Here is a 21,313-nt window from a genome sequence, read left to right on the forward strand (position 1 = left end):
AGGCTGCTGGATTTACAGCCAGTCCTCGACAGTTACAGCTCATTACCTGCTGTCTTATCATGCTGTGTAAGCACATTGGTTTTCTAAACGAATTTCAATACAAATAAAGTTCATAGACTAAAATCATATAAAAGCAACAATCTTATGTGTGTATATACAGTATATGTAATTTCATTTATGACTCTTTTGGGTAACACTGAATTATTATTGTATATTGTGCACACAATTTACTTAAAGGGATAGTTCACACAAAAATGAAAATGTGCATCCAAGATGTATGTGTGTGTGTGTTTCTTCAGTAGAACACAAATGAACACAAATTAATTTGCAATTTTATTCTTCCAGCTCCTCTAATAAAATCCGTAGAGACCATTAACTGCTCCGAACCTACCTCAGATGCTTTATTATCAGCCTTGAAGAAGAACATCTTTGGCAAAACTGAAATAAGACCAGTTATTGACCTGAAAACTCCCACCAACATCAGTCTGAGCTTCACTCTGTATGGAATTTTAGATGTGGTAAGTTTATTCAATATCACTGGTTATCTTGCACTCCAGTCACATCAGTACTGGGTCTTTAAATAATTAAAGACAATTGCAACTTTATTGCTAATTAGTTTATGAATAAAAATTGCTTTTTGATAATCATGGTAAAAATGTCTTTTTATTTCAGGATGAAAAAGGACAGAAACTGAACTCATTCCTCTGGTTGAATTTGGTAAGTTTTATTGCAACAAGGCATCTGATTTGTTATTAACTTTAAATCAAATAAAACTAATTAATTTAGCAGATCCCTTTATCCATAACAACTTATAAATGCAATCAGGAAAAGTTTTTAGGGCTAGTTAGTTCAGTCCAAACTATATTATTTCTGAATTAATTTTGATGGTGCCCCAACAGACATTTCACAACTATTAGTAACTTTGCAAGTACATGTCTGCTAATTCTATTAACCCTGTCCTGATAGAGTTATGTTCTTGTAATTATTTGTGACTTTTGGTTTGCTTCCCTTTGTTCCCAATGTTCCCGCCCATGATTTTTCCAGATCCTTCCTGGCCTTTCCCTCCACCAGCAATCCTTGCTTCCATGACATAGTATCTTTATCTTTTTGACCTTTCCCATTTTTTTCTTAAATTGGGTTCCGGATGTCTCAGATATTTTTTTCTAATCCATCATTTCAATTTGTGTTAATTTAGAGCTTGCACTTTCCCTACTAACGACACCTCAGGTCTTCCCACATAAAGCATTGCGATCACATTAACCAAATGCCACCCTCCTTCTCATTCTTCTTTGGGAATATGACCAGGGGTGCATGACCCATACAATGGTGTACAACGACTCGCTGCTAAACCACCATAGTGTGAAGCATTGTTAAAGAAATCAAGCAGCTAGCCATTACTAATCCTCCCTCATGAGATATGACAGGGGAGCTGAAGCTCATTAAATATGCAAATATTAGCCAATCCTTGCTGTGGGCGTTTACTTCCAAGTCTCCAGTGCGGCGTGCCCATCAAAAGCCAGCGTTTTGGAGAGAGCCTCAAAACCAGTGTAGAAAATAGCCTTATTCCTTATTACTTTATTCCTTATTATAGCCTTATTAATTATTCATTATGATGTTTTTGAATGTAAAAAAGTTGACAGTCAGTCAACAGTATAAAAAAAAAAAAAATCCAGTTTATGACACCTTTAATAACAGACAGGTATTTAATTGGGCTGCTGAATACATGGACATAATATGTAGCCCATATCCAGTTATTACCTTCTTGTTTACGTAGACTTAAGCCATTACCGACTGTGTTCATGCGAGATACTTCACACAACGGACATTTTGACATCTGTATTCATGAGAGAGCACTTCTGTTGTGTGTCATTCCACACGATTCACTTTTTAATTGTAGTGTCTGTTCTCTAACTGAACCAAAGGATTTTATGAAAATGCTTCACTCCCTCCACCTGCTCAGTTCTCAGCACTGGACACTAACAGTGCTACCGACACTCTTTGCTCCACTCTAACATCCTCCTTAGACAGTTTTTGCCCCCTTTCATCCAGACCAGCCCGCCCCACCCCATCTGCCCCCTGGCTGTCTGAAGTTCTCCGTGAACATCGCTCTGGACTCAGGGCGGCAGAGAGGAAATGGCGGAAATCTAAAAACTATACTGACTTTACCTTGTATCAGTCTCTTCTCTCTTCTTTCTCTACAAATGTCTCCACTGCTAAAACAACATACTACCACAACAAAATCAACAATTGCTCTGACTCTCGCCAACTCTTTAAAACATTCTCCTCTCTCCTTTGTCCACCTCCTCCCCCTCCTTCATCAACTCTTACAGCTGATGACTTTGCATCATTTTTCACCAACAAAACAGCTCTCATTAGCAAACAGTTCTCCTCATCACAAACTGACACGCACATCTCAACAACTAACATGAACACGCTTCCATCCTTCTCTCCACTCTCCGAGGCAGATATTTCTAAACTCATCCTTTCCAATCACCCTACTCCCTGTCCTCTTGATCCTATTCCCACTCACCTCCTTCAGGCTATTTCTTCTTCAATCACTCCTGCACTCACTCACATTGTCAACACTTCTCTTCACACAGGAACCTTTCCCACAGCATTTAAGCAGGCTCGGGTAACCCCACTGCTTAAGAAACCCTCTCTGAATCCAGCACTTTTAGAAAACTACCGACCGGTATCCCTTCTGCCTTTCATCGCAAAGACCCTTGAGCGAGTTGTGTTCAATCAACTCTCTATGTTTCTTGAACGGGACAACCTCCTAGACAACAACCAATCCGGCTTCAAAAGCGGCCATTCGACTGAGACTGCCTTGTTCTCGGTTACTGAGGCACTGAGACTGGCAAAAGCAGCTTCCAAATCCTCAGTGCTCATTCTGCTGGATCTGTCTGCTGCTTTTGACACAGTTAACCACCAGATCCTCCTGTCAACACTTAAGAGGACGGGGATCTCAGGATCTGCTCTCCAGTGGTTCAGGTCTTACCTCTCTGGTAGGTCCTACAGGGTGTCATGGAGAGGTGAAGTGTCTAAGTCTCATCATCTAGCTACTGGGGTTCCCCAAGCCTCAGTGCTTGGACCACTTCTCTTCTCCATCTACATGTCATCATTAGGTTCTGTCATTCAGAAACACGGCTTCTCCTATCACTGCTATGCTGATGACACTCAACTCTACTTCTCATTTCAACCAGATGATCCTACAGTCAGTGTTCGTATCGCTGCCTGTCTGACAGACATTTCTGACTGGATGAAAGAGCATCATCTTAAACTCAATCTTGCAAAGACAGAATTACTTGTTTTCTCAACCAACCCAGCACTTCATCAAAATTTCTCCATTCAGCTTGGTTCAGCGACCATAACTCCATCAAGGACAGCAAGAAACCTTGGAGTTGTAATTGATGACCAGTTAAACTTCACTGACCACATTACTGCAACAGCCCGGTCCTGCAGATTTGCTTTATACAACATTAGAAAGATTAGACCCTCTCTATCAGAACAGGCTGCACAACTCCTGGTTCAAGCTCTTGTTCTCTCCAGACTGGATTATTGTAATGCTCTTCTGGCTGGGCTTCCAGCATGCACTATCAAACCCTTGCAGCTGATCCAGAATGCAGCGGCGAGAGTGGTCTTTAATGAGCCGAAGAGAACGCATGTTACGCCTCTCTTCATCAAACTGTACTGGTTGCCAATGGCTGCTCGCATCAAATTCAAGGCACTAGTTATCGCCTACAAAACAACCACTGGCTCTGCACCAATATACCTAAATTCACTTGTTCAGACTTACACACCCTCCAGAAGCTTGCGTTCTGCGAGTGAGCGGCGCCTCGTGGTTCCATCCCAAAGAGGCATGAAATCGCTCTCACGGACATTTTCCTGGACCGTTCCCACCTGGTGGAATGACCTGCCGATCTCAATTCGTGCTGCCGAGTCTGTAGCCATTCTTAAAAAACATCTTAAGACACATCTTTTCCATTTGCACTTGACCAATACAGAATAGCACTTACTGATCACCACAGCAACGACCAAAAGCGCACACTCCTGGATCATATCCACGTCTCTCATCCGGATTTGTGCCTTCAGGCGGGTATGTTACATAGTTATCATAATTATCAGAATCCAGTGTTCTGTATATTGCGTACATGAGTTTTTGTTGTAGATGGCTATTGCTGCGCGTTTAGCTAGAATACAAAACCAACCCATTGGGCCACTGAATCTTCATTAACGACAACAGCTGGGGCAACAGCCTTAATCCTAATGGGTTGTTATCATAGCTATCAAAATCCAGTGTTCGGCACTTTGCGTACGTGAGTTTTTGTTGTAGATGTCTGTCTTAAAAAAAAAAAAAAAAAAAAAAAAATGTTGTGTATTGTGCTAATTAATTGAGATTTCTTACAGCTCTTACAGGTTTTTGGCCTTGTCTGTTCCGTTGCTACTATTACTCTCCCATTTTTTGTAAGTCGCTTTGGATAAAAGCGTCTGCTAAATGATTAAATGTAAATGTAAATGAACTCAATGGTAGGGGCGTTGCCACAGTGGGCAAGTGATCTGTGCTACGTTTCAGTTCGTTTTTTTAATATGCCCTTCACTCGCTAACTTACCTCCGTCTCTTTCACTCGGATGCGCATCATTACTTACGTTGCATGAGTGTCCTCTACTGGCGGAACCTTCACAATGAGCTGAACTGGAATGCCCTAAGCCCTTGATCACTTGGAATCCACTTTGGAGTGTATTTATTATTTTATTTATTTTTTCCTTTACAACATTTATTAATGGTGCATTCTGTATGTATATAGATGTGTTTTAGCCTGACAAGCCAGACCCACATCAAGATGTTTGGTCTGGAAACTCACCATTGACAGGTCTCAATGCATTTGATAGGATAGCGCTACAAACCAACCAGAGCAACGAAGGTGAAACAGAGCTTGTTGATAGATTAAACATTCGCCGTATCTGGTCGGGAAAACTCCGAACACATCTTCCCTTTTTAAGAATGACTTCAGTGCCGTTCTTTTCTCAGAGAAAAGCTTAACTCCAAGTCTTCCAGAGTCGCGGTCAAATTCAAATTCTGATTCGAAAGACCGCCGTTTGCCAGTTTCTGTGTTTACTAGAAGCACGCAAACGCAACTCGGCCATCGTCATTATGGCCCCGCCCACCGACTCTATACGCAATGTGATTGGCCCGGCAAGAGTTAGGCAAATACAGCTCAGAAGGGTATTGAGATTTGCTAGACAACACTCGCGGGCAGATTAATTTGCTGCTGCTAGGGTGCGTCTAGATTTCTAGGCTAGATGTGTTTGGATTGTTTTAAATGTTTTTTTAAAAATAAGTAAATTATCATACAGTTGTTTGTGGTGGGTTAAATTAAACTTGATATGCGGTGGTCACAATTGTGTTGCATTGTGGTATATAGGAGCTGCCTGAAGTGTACATATTTAGATCTGTTAAGATCTGGTTAGGGACAGCAGATGGAAACTAGCACTTGTAGCTAACTCTGGCTTGTTTACAGCAAGTAACCTGATGTTGATCAATGAGCATTGTCCCTATCAAATAAAAGATAAATTTAAATAAATTTAAAAAAACATATGATGCAGACTCGCTCCCTCTGTCAAAATTGAGGGAGCAACGGTCTGTCCATATAAACTTCCCTTGTCCACTTCACGAAGTGGAACGCACTTCAAAATGACAGCAGGGATTTCCCCAAGGGGAAGTGCTTGTTACGTAAAACTTAATGAAAACTAAAGTGAGGACTCAAGTGCAGATAATTGAAGGTTTATTTACAAAATAAAACAAACACACAACAAAAGGGGGAAAAACACATAATCAGAACTGTAACATAACTCAAAACCATACCAACAGGGAAATCACGGGGAAATGGGAGACGTAGACATAACAACGATCAGACCAAGACTGACAAACACAAGGAGCCTATAAAGGGTAGAAATCAAGAGGGAACAGGTGGGAGAAATCAAACACTAATCAGATAACAAGGGAAAACAATGCCAGACCACATACTGCATCATAGAGTTCTGCAACGTGTTGGGTACCCATAAAAGTAGCTAAAATGGGTGGATTGTGACATTTATTAAATTCTTGGGCGGGGATGCGGGCGGATGTTTAACTCAGTGTGGGCGGGTAGTAGCGCGGATGAAAAATATGTGCAATATTTCTGTGGCAAGGTGGACGAGTGAGAGAGCGAGTCCTCTCATGAGGGAGCTCGGAGGCATATATGGACGAGCTTCACCAATAAAGGATGAGAGATCACCAGACCTGGATTTGACATTGAGTTGTGTTTACGTTTTATTATGTGTGTGTGGCAGTCCGTGAGAGGCTGCCCACGTTACTTTCGTTTAGTTTGGTTAAAGTCTTTTAAATGTTCGCCTGTTCCTGCCTCCTTCCACCCCGAATATTCTGTATTATAATTTCTATGTCCAAATTACCATTACACATACACGCAACAACAATATGCCATTTGACCCATCACGTCACCACCATTGATGGTGCAACTTGTGTGAGTGAGCGTTGCAGGAGTAGCAATGGATGAAGTAAAAGTAAAGTTGGTGAGTGGGGTATATGAAATTGTTGACAACGAGTCTTTAAAGGTACTTTAGCCTGTTTAATTAGCCCATTCATGATGCTGTTGTGATGTTGAGAGAGGTGCAAAAGAAAAAAATAAATAAAGCATTTTAATTGGAATGATTTTAGCGTGTGTGATTTATCGCGGGCATGGGCCAAATATTAACTGGTCTGGGCGGGTTGGGATTTAATTTTGATATTTTCATGGGCCACGGGTCGGATCTGGTGCTAAACCTTGCGGGGGGCGTGTCCCATGCAGGACTCTGCTGCATCAATCACTACATCAAGGCTGCATAGAAGAAGGATCTGGGTACTGGCCAGTCTACAGTCCAGTTCTTTCACACATAGAAAACATTTGGTGCATCATAAAGAGGTAGATGCGACAAAGAAGACTTAAGACAGTTGAGCAACTAGAGGCTTGTATTAGACAAGAATGGGACAACATTCCTATTCATAAACTTGAGCAGCTTTTCTCCTCAGACCCCAGACATTTGCAAACTGTTATAAAAAGATGGAATGCCACACAGTGGTAAATATGGCCTTTTGTGTTGTGTTGATGCTGTGAAATTTAAAATCAACTTATTTTTCCGTTAAAATTGTACCTTTTACATTAAAATTGTGAAGGGTTAGGTTCAAAATGTGCAGGTCCAGGATTGGTCCTAACCCACTGCTCTTCTTGGGTACCATGAAGCAGGGGCTGTAGAAGCCGGACTTTATCTCGGCTGGAGAGCTGGTCTCGATCGCACCTTTCACCAGTAGGGTGTCGACCTCTGCAGGCATGATGGGTGTTGCCACCCACCATTGTATAGCGGACTCCCTAAAACCAGGGAGGAGACCTTGTTAACTGAATCGCATAGCCGAGTCTGATTGTGCAAGTGAGCGAGCCTGTGGGACAGATTTGGAAGCTCTAGCCAGGATCCCAAAAACTGAACCAGTGGGGTCATGCGAACGACAGATGTACCCACAATGGGGCTGCGAAGCAGAATTACCAGACCTTTCAAAGTTTTATTTTCCATTTGTATAGAGTGCCGAAGTCATGACGTCACATTGTAGGCCAACCCGGAAGTTAGCGGCAAAGATCAAAATAGATATTTCCCTAATAGACTTTTGGACAATCGCAAAAAATAAGATCTCTGTTCAACAAAGAGTTATGACCCTTACACGTTTTGTCTATCAAGATAATCTTTGCAATTGAATCCAAAATGTATACCGTTTGAAGCCTAAATAAAGCCGTCAGATATAAAATGCTAACGGTAGGCTATAAACGGACTACAGCACACAGTCGCGGATCTACGTCATCATCAAGGTTCCTCAAACTTTATTTAAAAAACACGTTCGCTCAATTTGATCTGCGCTCTGTATGAACACTTATCCACTTTTTCATGAGAAATATTGACCATTCATTTTTTTTCCAAAAATGTTAGAAACTAATTGAGTTTATGCGTGCCTCTCTGAGATTTGTTTTCTCGTTTGTTAATGTTTTATTTATTCGTTTATTGTTTTGTTAGTTTATATAAATCTTAATATTATTTTCTTTGTGATTAAGATTAGGCTATTATGCCTGATCACCGTGCCCCAAATAGACTTTTAAAGATTATCTTTCACTGTATTATGTTTGATTGTATGTTTGCTAATTCGCCAGGGGAAGTCGTTCCATCTCGGGACAAAACAAAACACTACAGTCTCTCCACTGAAATGAAGAACTGGTAATTGGTTACCTATCACATATTTCTGTGTACAACAATATTTGGAAACACTACTATTTGAAAGGACTAAATATATAACTTTATGTATATTAACTGAAAGGTAAAGTATAGTTGGCTAACGATGATTTTGGCCCACACAGTGACATTATATGACTGTTGTGAAATGCAGATGAGCAGTAAAAACCTGATCACACATTCATTTTTATTTTGCGCATGCACCCTGCTGCCACCGGCAAGAAGTTTCACAAAAGCAACTATGGTCATAAGTTCCGTCGTTACCAAAGGAGTTCAACGGAACTTGCAACCATAGATTGTTAATGATGCTTTTGGGAAACTGGCATCCCTGGCTGGTTGCCCATGTCTCAACTAATACTATAAGAGTTAGTTGACAAGTAGGTGTAACTTTACATACTATAGTGAACAGAATGTCTAAAGGGGACCGTCAAAATAAAGTGTAACCTTAATTAATGAATTAATTTGTATTAATACTGTAATTTGACAGATATATAAAATAAAAATAATCCAAACTGCATAATACTGATATTTTGTGTTTAAAAGCAATGGAATATTGAAGGTTTGAGTTGGGATCCAGTTGAATGTGGGACAGAAAGAATATCACTTCCAAGAAAACAGCTGTGGAGGCCTGATATTGTCATTCAGGAATTGTGAGTTCAAAAATATCTGTATTTCTTAGTTTCTCCAGTATCCACTTTTAATTTAAACACTGCATATAATGCTAAAATGATTATCACACATTATGCCTTAAGACTGATTTTGATTTTTTTTTAAAAAAATTTAATTTAATTGAAAGCGGTGCATGAATAATGAAAATAACCATAGCATATGCTTCTTTTTACTTTTAAGCATTGATGAAAATAATGTGCCAGACACACTTTACGTCTACGTCGATTATACTGGCAAGGTAACAGACGATCTTCCATATCATGTCATCAGTTCCTGTAACCTAGATATCTACACCTTTCCATTCGATATTCAGAACTGCTCATTCACCTTTAATTCATACCAGCACACCAGTAAGTTGGCTTGACTGAAGAGTAAATTATCACTTTTAAGTTACTACCAGGGACGTGCACAGGGGGGTTGCTCAGGTTGCCCGGGCAACTGCCCATATGCCCTTCTCGACTCACGTTGCCCTTCCGAGGTGGAAAAAAATAAATAAAAAATATCGTACAATGGATGCAGAATTTCACGTAGGCCAAGATACAAAAAAAAAAAAAATCGCAAAGCCTCGTTCACTTCCATATTCGGGTACCCGTCCGAAAGTGAAAGTCAAGCAATTGCTTGGGGCACCGAGCTGGCCTGGGGCCTCAAGACAGCGACAGGTTAAGAATAAAATGCAACGACAAACTGCTTGAGCGCCCCTTTGATAGTCAATGCAGTAAAGTGCAATGACACTGTTATCGGAATCCCCCTCAAGGGGGCCCTCTCAGTCGTCGCTGACAACAGCCACCCAACCACGCAATCTCTGCTGCCGGCAAAATACAAAACCTCATCGGCGATCATTAAGCGGAATTATGCTTTAGGAAGCCAGAAAAGAGAAAAAACAAGATAGTGGTAAGTGATAAATTACACTATATAAAATAGCTTTATTTGTACAAAAATGGTGTAATTTTGCAGCAGGTAGGCTAGCAAAAATATGTTTATGTTAGCTAACGTTACCTGCCTGGCAAATGCTGCTTGTAACGAACAGTTAGTGCAACTTTGTTTTCGAACGGATGGAATATGGTTACTTACTGTAATATGTTTTTTTAACGGGATAAGGAAGACGCAGATCTGTTCCAGAATAACTGTTTAACGTTATCGTATTTAATGACATAAAATTGCTATAGCTTTGTAATAGGTTTTGATGAAAGTGGCATAGCATGCTATACTAACTATTTTTATGCTATGCATAAATAACCTGGAATAGTTAATATAGCAGTAACTATTATTATAAACATTATTTAACCAGAAAGAGGCAGAGGAACATGATCTTAATGTGCTAGTGTCGAGATATATGGTAGTAACAGTTTATGCAAATATGATATTATTTTTATAAGTTACCAATGGATCTTGAACAGTTACTTTATTCGGTGTGGCAATTTTTACACTGTTGCATTTTGAAGTACAGTATCAGGACAACCCACATGTTTTACTGTTACAGTTTATTAACTATTTAACAGGTATTATAGTCATCTGTTGCAACTTCATAATAACCATCCAGATAATGTTTATAGACAGTTTACAAACCAATTAGTAACCCTTAACAAAGTGTTAGGAATATTTGGTCTGTCTATCTGTGTAATGTTTATAGATGTTTTAAAAATGGTTTCTTAAAGTTTTACAAACATTTTTTAATCATTACCCGTTTATCTGTAGAAAGTTAGCCATGTCCATTTTGCTTGGGGCCCCCAAAATCCTTCTAACCGCCCTGGCTGAGCCTGCATGAGCGGCACTAGAAGGAGATTGTCGCCGTTGTCGGGTGAGACTTTAGTTGTCGGAAAGGTATAACAAATGGACGATCATAAACTGTTGATGGCAGTTAAATTAATATTGTCTTTTTTTATTAGACTATTGATATTGACTGGTTTGAGTTCTTTATTGATATAGGCAAGGGAAATGGCCTCAAACGCACCAAAATGCAGGAAATCACATCTACGAAATAAAAAAAATTCTTGGGGGAGAAACCCCCAGACCCCCCTGCAAAAAAATAGCCCCACATATAATATTTTTCCTGAGCAGAACATAAATACCACTAGGGGGCATTGAAATAATAATGATAATGGCAATAACAATAATATGTAATTGAACCGATCGTGGGGGGTGGGGGTGGGGGTGGTTCCCTTTTTTAGGTCAGAGCAACTGCCCCTCAAAAATCCTGTGCACGTCCCTGGTTACTACTACCTTTGTGTGACCCCATTAATTCTCATCTGTTTGGTCTTCTCTGCAGTGATGGATGTCCAGTTGTCCATTGCTGAACCAGTGGAGATATCATTCAAATATTCTCTTGAAGTGATGACAACTAAAGGAGAGTGGGAGCTGGTTGAAATGCTTGCTCAAAAGCCTACTAGACCTACCCAGGAAATGAATAACTCACGGGACACAGTTATTTACTATGTATTACAATTTTAACACAATTAAAATAAAATAAAAAGCTTAGCTCTAAACAAGAAAATAAAGTATACCAAGACCTACACACTGTCATGGTAATTGCTCTCTGAAGTTGCAGAAGAAGAAGAATGAGCTTAAATAGGATATCAGTATGTTTGCTCAAGCTGTCAAATTAGCCGTTGTTAGTATTTTAATGAACTGAATTAGCAATCTAACTGAAATTGGTAAAATTTCTTTTGTACTTCATTAGATTGTCCTCAGCCGTCGACCCACCATGTACGTGGTGAACCTCCTGATTCCCAGCTGTTTCCTCATTACTGTAGATCTATTCAGCTTTCTTCTACCACCTCAGAATGTGGATCGTTCCGCCTTCAAAATGACCCTCATCTTGGGTTACACTGTGTTCCTGCTGCTAATGAATGACCTGCTGCCCGTCACTGGAAACACCTTACCTCTCATAAGTTTGTATATGAGCCTTTTATTTTAGCTTTACACTTTTTCATAACCAAGCATGTGATAAGATTCCAGAGTCAGGTACTTATTCTGTCTTCACTGAAAACTAAATGGTCCAGTGAAGTGGCAAAATTATATACAGTCTTGTTCAAAATAATAGCAGTACAATGTGACTAACCAGAATAATCAAGGTTTTTAGTATATTTTTTATTGCTACGTGGCAAACAAGTTACCAGTAGGTTCAGTAGATTCTCAGAAAACAAATGAGACCCAGCATTCATGATATGCACGCTCTTAAGGCTGTGCAATTGGGCAATTAGTTGAAAGGGGTGTGTTAAAAAAAATAGCAGTGTGGCATTCAATCACTGAGGTCATCAATTTTGTGAAGAAACAGGTGTGAATCAGGTGGCCCCTATTTAAGGATGAAGCCAACACTTGTTGAACATGCATTTGAAAGCTGAGAAAACAAGACTGTATCTCTCTTCAGTCTCTGCTGGTTATGACAGGTTTTCCTTTAGCACCTTTTTCCTCTCTTGCCAACTTGCATTAATATTGTCAAATTTTAGCTGTTTTTTAGGAAAATGCATTTTCTCTCTTTTATATTCAGTCTCTTTCCAGATGCATTTTTCTCTCTCTGCTTGGCACTGATGGTGGCCAGTCTTCTGGAGACAATTCTTATCATAAATATTCAGTGTGGATCCAGTCACTACGGACCATTACCTCGATGGGTCAAGATGCTTTTCATCAACTACCTTGCTAGACTTGTTTTTTTAAGCAAGAAACCCAGTGACGACCAAAACTGTGATCCTGAAGGTGAGTCTTATCATTTGAAACAATATGCAATATTTTCACTCCTACTTGGGGTCCTGATTCTTTTTCTTTTTACAAAAGAACCCTGCCTGATAAGTCGACTGAGTTTAGCCTTTTACAGAACTCAGAACTTCTGTCTTTTATCATCACATACCAACTAAGAGAGGGGTCTATTTTAAACAAAAATAAATAAAATATTTGAAAAGTTAAAATAAGTGCCTAATGTGTATGGACAATGTCCCTTTCATAGAAAGTCTATTCACTCAGCAGCCATATGTGCAACATATTCCGGGCATCCAAGACCCAGTCCTATCTACTTGAATGGGAAAATCCTGAAAGTTCAAAAACTGCTTGCCAAACTCACGTTTAAATAGCATATTTCAAATCAGCAATATACTCTTACATGAACTGCCATAAATGTAATTTCTTATTGCCATAAGAACGTTTCAGAATGCTTATTGTTTCTAAAGCAACCGGAGCTTCTAACGGCTGCTGCAGCTGGCACAAATGTAAATCAGTGATTGGCTCTATTATTTAAAAGGCGGGTGTTAATTTTCCATATTGCCATGGTACTTTTCCCCATTCATAAACACCAGGTTGAATGATCAGAATGTTACAGAGGCTGATAAAAGCAAAGTCATAAGGTGGTAGCTGGGCACTAAGCGTCCGTGAAGCAGGGAGGCAATCGGGCAGACGCGGTTGGCAGGAACCGGAACCGGAGCGAAGCAATCCCCACTAAGAACACGACAACACAGGAACACCAGGATACACTGAAACAATCTGACACAAGACTGAGTGAGACACAGGAATATATGGGCCCAGTAATGAGGTGCAGCAGGTGAGAGTGATCGGTGATAAGTTATCAGTGACCACACCTACAACAACACCACACAACACAGACAGAATGAGATGATGAATTCATGAACTGTGACAGTACCCATCCCCCTAAGAGCACCTCCTGGAGGACCTACCTGTCGTTTGAAATCATCGATAAGGGAGGCAGGAACCCAATTGGGACCGGGACTGGCGGATTTATGCAGGACTGAAAAACAGGTTTTAATTTGGAGACATGAAAGGAGGGATGAATCATCCCGTACACTGGAGGTAGTTTGAGGCGGACTGTCACCGGGCAAATGATTTTAGTGACAGGAAACGGGCCTATGAATTTAGGAGTAAGTTTGTTGCTTACGGAACGCAAAGGAATGTTCTTAGTAGAAAGGCACACTTTTTGACCCACGACATAAATGGGAGGCTTAGACCTTGGTGCGTCTACCTACATGGAGCAGAGTCTCACGGGTTCTATTCCATGTGTGACGACACCTGTGGACGAAGGCGTGGGTGGAGGGGACCGCGACTTCGGATTCCAGACTGGGAAAGATAGGTGGCTGGTACCCTAAACTACACTTGAACGGCGAGAGGCCCGTGGCTGACACTGGTAACGAGTTGTGAGCGTACTCAACCCAAGAAATCAGTTTGCTCCAAGAGGAAGTGTTCTTGGCAGCAATACATTGTAACACTCTCTCAAGATCCTGATTGGCTCGCTCAGTTTGACCATTGCTCTGGGGATGGAAACCAGAAGACAGACTAACTGTCGCCCCCAGTAATTTTTCAAAATTCAAGCCAAAATTTGGATACAAATTGGGGCCCCCTGTCGGAAACCATGTCCGTCGGAAGGCCATGTAAACGAAAGACGTGGTATACGACAGCCACCGCTGTCTCCTTGGTGGAAGGTAATTTAGGCAAGGTAATAAAATGAACCATTTTCGAGAACGGGTCCACAACGGTCAAAACATTTAAATTTTACGTTTACATTTATGCATTTAGCAGACGCTTTTATCCAAAGCGACTTACAACTCGCGTACAGGAAGCGATCCGTCAAGAAGAGGCAAAGAAAACGCAAAAAGGGCCCTAAATACCAAGATTTGTATACTACTCAGAGTAGCAAAAACCAGAAAAGGGAAGAAGGGGAAGAGGTTATTTTTTATTTTTTTATGATAAGATTAAGTGCTCATGGAAGAGATGAGTTTTTACCTGTCTTTTGAATGAAGCAAGTGATTCTGTCATGCGCATAGAGGACGGAAGATCATTCCACCAACCAGGAACAATGAAAGAAAAAGTCCTGGAGAGGGATTTCAAGCCTCTCTGTGATGGTACCACAAGCCTTCGCTCATTTGCGGAGCGAAGGCTTCTGGTGGGGGTGTAGACTCTTAGGAGTGAGTATGCGGATGCTGAGCTTGTGGAAGATCCATAAGCAAGAGTCAGAGCTTTGAATTTGATCCGGGCAGCGAGTGGTAGCCAATGCAGAGAGATGAATAGAGGTGTGACATGAGTCATTTTGGGCTCATTGAATACAAGACGTGCCGCAGCGTTCTGGATCATTTGCAGCGGTTTGATTGCACAAGATGGAAGTCCCGCCAGAAGTGCATTGCAATAGTCAAGTCTAGAAATTACCATAGCTTGGACAAGAAGCTGTATTGCATGCTCTGTAAGGAACGGTCTGATTTTCCTGATGTTGTGCAATGCAAACTTGCATGCCTGAGCTGTCTTTGAGATGTGGTCTTTGAAGGACAGCTGGTCATCAAAGATTACTCCAAGATTTCTGACCGACCCTGAAGGGGTAATCAAAGATAAACCTAGCTGGATGGTAAAATCGTGTTGTATGGTCGGATTAGCATGGAAAACAAGCAGCTCAGTCTTTGCTGAATTGAGCTGGAGGTGATGTTTTTTCATCCATGCCGAGATGTCCGCCAGACAGCTTGAGATTCATGCAGCTACTGTCGGATTATCTGGTTGAAATGAGAGGAGAGCTGTGAGTCATATGAGAGGCCATGTGCCTGAATGATGGGTCCCAATGATGTAGTGTAAATGGAGAAGAGGAGAGGTCCAAGCATTGAGCCCTGAGGAACCCCCGTGGTCAGTTGATGTGTTTTGGATACCTCTCCTCTCCAGGCAACCTTAGAGGGCCTACCTGTGAGATAGAACTCAAACCAGTGGAGTGGAGTCCCTGTGATGCCCAGTGATGAGAGGGTGGACAGAAGAATCTGATGATTCACAGTGTCAAAGCTTTAGCCAGCCGCAGGGCTTCAGTAACTGACAATAATGCTGTCTCAGTTGAGTGGCCCTTTTTGAAACCTGACTGGTTAATGTCCAGTTGATTAGACTGTGAGAGGAAAGATGAGACCTGATTGAAAACAGCTCTTTCAAGTGTTTTCGCTATGAATGGTACGAGAGAAACAAGATGACAAGATGCATCCTTGCGCGTTTTTGTGTCATCGTTTATCGCCAGCCGAATGTAATTACGACATTGGTAACAGGGAACTGTTGGCAGTTAAGCTGGCATTGGGGGAATGGAGTCATTGGTTAGAGGGAGCGGGGGTTCCTTTTATCGTTTGGACCGACCATAAGAATCTGAAATATATCAGATCTGCCAAAAGATTCAACTCTAGGCAGGCTCGGTGGGCTCTTTTTTTCCGGACGTTTTGAATTTTCTCAATCGTACCGCCCGGGTTCTAAAAACATCAAACCCGATGCTTTATCTGGCGTTTTTGACCGCTCCGAACGACCGTCTACTCCTGAGTGCATTTTTCCATGGCCACAGGTGTATAAAATCAAGCATGAGGCATGCAGATGCTTCTACACACATTTATGAAAGGATGTGTCACTCTCAGGAGCTCAGTAAATTCAAACATGGTACCGTGATAAGTTGCCACCGGTTCAATAAGTCAATCTGTGAAATTTCCTCAATACTAAATATTCCGGGATAAACTGTTAGCTCGGTGTTCACTACCTCCTGAGAGCCAGGACAAGCCCCCCGAGAAACCAATCATCCAGCCTCGTGTGTTTGGGGCATAGTGAAGGGTTCCACTGAACCCAACACTCTCATCGGCCTAGGAAAATCATAGCCATCTGCGCTGTAATTCCATTATTTTCGATTCAAGAACTCACTGCATTTTTTTTCTCCCATCCGGGGGCCATATATACGACACACCTTTTCGCTTAAAAATGCAAGGCAGTGGAAAACACAAGGTGTCTAGGTTTGTTTTTTAAATTTAAACTTTTAACTTGAGTGCTGTATTTTGATACGGGCACCGTTTCCTGTGCAATATGCTGTAAAAGATGCAAGACGCGAAGACAGTGGTTAAATTATCTTTCACATTTACATAGAAAAGCAATAGAAAAGAAGCACCGCAGAATGGCCAAACATGTTCAGTGTTTATTGAAATAGCCATCAACAGAACATTTAAATGTTTTTTTTCACATAGCTGAAACGTGTGTTACCACTAGCTGATATGGCGAGGAGGAAAAAACATGGCAACATGTGTACAGCTTGCTCAGGGGATGAGCTAAGCTAATAGGGCAGATAATATCACCAGTCATGAGTGGAATCCCATTGGGTAGAAAACACAAATAACAACTTTTTAGACACTGTTTATGATTAATATGAAATGAGTACTGGGTGGACTTTTCACCATTATAGGGTGGTTATGTACACGCATTGGCGACACACCAATGCATCACATAGCCTGAATAACCATTTAAGACAAGGGTTTAGGGGTAGGTGTACAGGAGGGCTTTTAGGGGCAAGGACAAGTAATGTCTCAATAAGAAAGCATCCTTTTAGAGTTTTAACAAGTATAATTTATCAGGTATCTCTGGAATAAGAGATAGCAATACCTCAATGGGATTCTTCTGGTAATAATAAAGGATAAATAAATAAGCATGTACACTGAATATGTTGTTATGATTGCACACTGTTTTACAGGGAGTGCAGAATTATTAGGCAAGTTGTATTTTTGAGGATTAATTTTATTATTGAACAACAACCATGTTCTCAATGAACACAAAAACTCATTAATATCAAAGCTGAATATTTTTGGAAGTTTTAGTTTTTAGTTTTAGCTATTTTAGGGGGATATCTGTGTGTGCAGGTGACTATTACTGTACATAATTATTAGGCAACTTAACAAAAAACAAATTTATACCCATTTCAATTATTTATTTTTACCAGTGAAACCAATATAACATCTCAACATTCACAAATATACATTTCTGACATTCAAAAACCAAACAAAAACAAATCAGTGACCAATATAGCCACCTTTCTTTGCAAGGACACTCAAAAGCCTGCCATCCATGGATTCTGTCAGTGTTTTGATCTGTTCACCATCAACATTGCGTGCAGCAGCAACCACAGCCTCCCAGACACTGTTCAGAGAGGTGTACTGTTTTCCCTCCTTGTAAATCGCACATTTGATGATGGACCACAGGTTCTCAATGGGGTTCAGATCAGGTGAACAAGGAGGCCATATCATTAGATTTTCTTCTTTTATACCCTTTCTTGCCAGCCACGCTGTGGAGTACTTGGACGTGTGTGATGGAGCATTGTCCTGCATGAAAATCATGTTTTTCTTGAAGGATGCAGACTTCTTCCTGTACCACTGCTTGAAGAAGGTGTCTTCCAGAAACTGGCAGTAGGACTGGGAGTTGAGCTTGACTCCATCATCAACCCGAAAAGGCCCCACAAGCTCATCTTTGATGATACCAGCCCAAACCAGTACTCCATCTCCACCTTGCTGGCGTCTGAGTCGGACTGGAGCTCTCTGCCCTTTACCAATCCAGCCACGGGTCCACCCATCTGGCCCATCAAGACTCACTCTCATTTCATCAGTCCATAAAACCTTAGAAAAATCAGTCTTGAGATATTTCTTGGCCCAGTCTTGACGTTTCAGCTTGTGTGTCTTGTTCAGTGGTGGTCGACTTTCTGCCTTTCTTACCTTGGCCATGTCTCTGAGTATTGCACACCTTGTGCTTTTGGGCACTCCAGTGATGTTGCAGCTCTGAAATATGGCCAAACTGGTTGCAAGTGGCATCTTGGCAGCTGCACGCTTGACTTTTCTCAGTTCACGGGCAGTTATTTTGCGCCTTGGTTTTTCCACACGCTTCTTGCGACCCTGTTGACTATTTTGAATGAAACGCTTGATTGTTCAATGATCACGCTTCAGAAGCTTGGCTATTTTCAGACTGCTGCATCCCTCTGCAATATATCTCACTATTTTTGACTTTTCTGAGCCTGTCAAGTCCTTCTTTTGACCCATTTTGCCAAAGGAAAGGAAGTTGCCTAATAATTATGCACACCTGATATAGGGTGTTGATGTTATTAGACCACACCCCTTCTCATTACAGAGATGCACATCACCTAATATGCTTAATTGGTAGTAGGCTTTCCAGCCTATACAGCTTGGAGTAAGACAACATGCATAACGAGGATGATGTGGTCAAAATACTCATTTGCCTAATAATTCTGCACTCCCTGTATAATGTACTATAATACAATAACAATTATACAATTATATACATTTATACAATAAACTAACCATATTGCCAAAAGTATTGGAACGCCCCTCCAAATCAATTAATTGAGGTGTTCAAATCACTTCCATGGCCACAGGTGTATAAAATCAAGCATGAGGCATGCAGATGGTTCTACACACATTTATGAAAGGATGTGTCGCTCTCAGGAGCTCAGTAAATTCAAACATGGTACCGTGATAAGTTGCCACCGGTCAATCTGTGAAATTTCCTCAATACTAAATATTCCAGGGTAAATTTTAGTGGGATTATAACAAAGTGGAAGCAATTGGGAACAACAGCAACTCAACCACATAGTGGAACGCGACGTAAAAACACAGAGAAGGGTCACAGCGTGCAGAAGTCGCCAACTTTATGCAGCGTCAATAGCTACAGAAAATTTTTGTGTGGCCTTCAGATTAGCTCAAGAACAGCATGTAGAGAGCTTCATAAAAAGGGTTTCCATGGTCGAGCAGCTCATCCAAGCCTTAAATCACCAAGTGCAATGCAAAGCGTGTGATGCAGTGCTGTACAGCCTGGAGACGTGTTCTCTGGAGTGACCAACCACACTTTTCTGTCTGGTAATCTGATGGATGAGTCTGGGTTTGGCGGTTGTCAGGAGAACGGGACTTGCCTGACTGCATTGTGCCAAGTGTAAAGTAATGCTAGGCGGAATACCGGTTCATACCAAATACAAGTATTTATTTTTATTATGATATAAATTTTAATACCGCAATACTGGTAAATATCGTTTAACATTCGGAGCATGACACAGTGCGAAACAGTTTGAGTGGGGTCCTTTTTCACTGTTGCACTGTTTTGAGAGCACAGCTACATTATTATTCTCTTGTACCTCTAGAGCAGAGAACTGAGACCAAATGCTGTGATCCTGGAGTTGACACCCCTCAGAGCAAAGCGGTCCATATGACATCTCCTTCTCTTCAGGAACTGAGGAAGATAAGCCATGAGTTACTATCCATCCGTCAGCAGTTCGAGAAACATCTGAAAACTGATGAGAGCACAGATGAGTGGGTACATTTGGGTCAAGTCATTGACCGCTTGCTTTTTGGGCTGTATATTATCTTTCTCTCAGTGAGTTTCGTCACTATTTTAATTGTTTGGCAGTACTGGTATTACAAAAATGCATCATTGTTATATAAATAAACCTACTGATATATACTGTACTATACTATATTGTACATGATTACTGAACCTGTAACATACTTTCATTTATTCAATCTAATGGAGTGTAACACTGCTTTATAGCTAATAGTAAATATTTTCTGCAAAAGTACTTTATCTTTGTTTTTGTTTCTACTTTTGATGTTTTGCCTTTTACAACACAAATTATCATAATTTTGTAGTGCTGTCAGGCCTATGGGTTCATCCACATAATTAATGTATGCCACAAATGTAATTCTGATTATTTAACATTAATTCTAATGTTAAATTATATTTTAAGTTACTGATATATAATGAGTTAAACAGAATTAAATTAAAATATTGTTTGATTTCACTGTCGCTATCTAACCACTAGCCTACATATGGTAAGGATGTTACCATGTACTTTCTTCTAAAATGGTTTGTCCATTTTCTTTTTCCTCTCTTGAAAAGAAAGTGATTTTTATTTCAGCCAACAATATATATATATATATATATATATATATATATATATATATATATATATATATATATATATATATATTCATTTATTTTTTGATGTTATCTATAATGAATTGACTCAATGTTGAAAAGTGGCTGTTATATACATAAATAGGAATAGGAAATAGGAAAGACAACTTGCTTCAGAGGAGGAACTAAATATTTAGACACATTTCTAGTTTATGTTACAATTAATTATATAATAAATTATACTTACAATCATGCACAATAAGATTAGGAACAATAAATACAATTGTAAATATATGATCAGTTTTAATGTCATTATCTGTACTTCTGTAATGTTGTGCAGTTGGATGGGGTCAAAAATAACTTTCAGTTGCATTTCTGTGATTTGTGCTGTCACAAACAGAGAACCTAAAAGACATTAGCAAGCTCATACATCATATCATAACTGCTTACATATACAAATAACATATCCATAATGCAAAATGTATCACAATTTATAAGTTTTTATTCTGCTGTAATCAGTTATGACCTTTGGAAGGAAATGTCCATATACTGTATGTACCTGCAAGTTTCAGTTTTGTTTCTTATGACTTGCAAGTTAAAAATAGACTTTATAAGTCACTCCACGAGACTCAGAATGGATACAATACCTCATAATGACAATGTGAAA

At 40.3% G+C, this 21,313-nt stretch overlaps 1 protein-coding gene across 1 annotated transcript; it reads left to right on the plus strand.

The window, feature by feature from the left end:
* Positions 1 to 8,281: 8,281 nt before the first annotated feature.
* LOC137039792 (5-hydroxytryptamine receptor 3A-like) lies at positions 8,282 to 20,224 on the plus strand. The gene is made up of 6 exons (XM_067415066.1): positions 8,282 to 8,292; positions 9,157 to 9,326; positions 11,243 to 11,334; positions 11,654 to 11,864; positions 12,475 to 12,669; positions 19,874 to 20,224. Exons 1-6 carry the CDS (start codon positions 8,282 to 8,284, stop codon positions 20,176 to 20,178), a joined length of 984 nt encoding a protein of 327 aa, XP_067271167.1. The 3' UTR covers positions 20,179 to 20,224.
* Positions 20,225 to 21,313: the final 1,089 nt, after the last annotated feature.

This window comes from Pseudorasbora parva, chromosome 14 (assembly GCF_024679245.1).
Source record: "Pseudorasbora parva isolate DD20220531a chromosome 14, ASM2467924v1, whole genome shotgun sequence".
NCBI classification, from domain to species: Eukaryota; Metazoa; Chordata; class Actinopteri; order Cypriniformes; family Gobionidae; genus Pseudorasbora; species Pseudorasbora parva.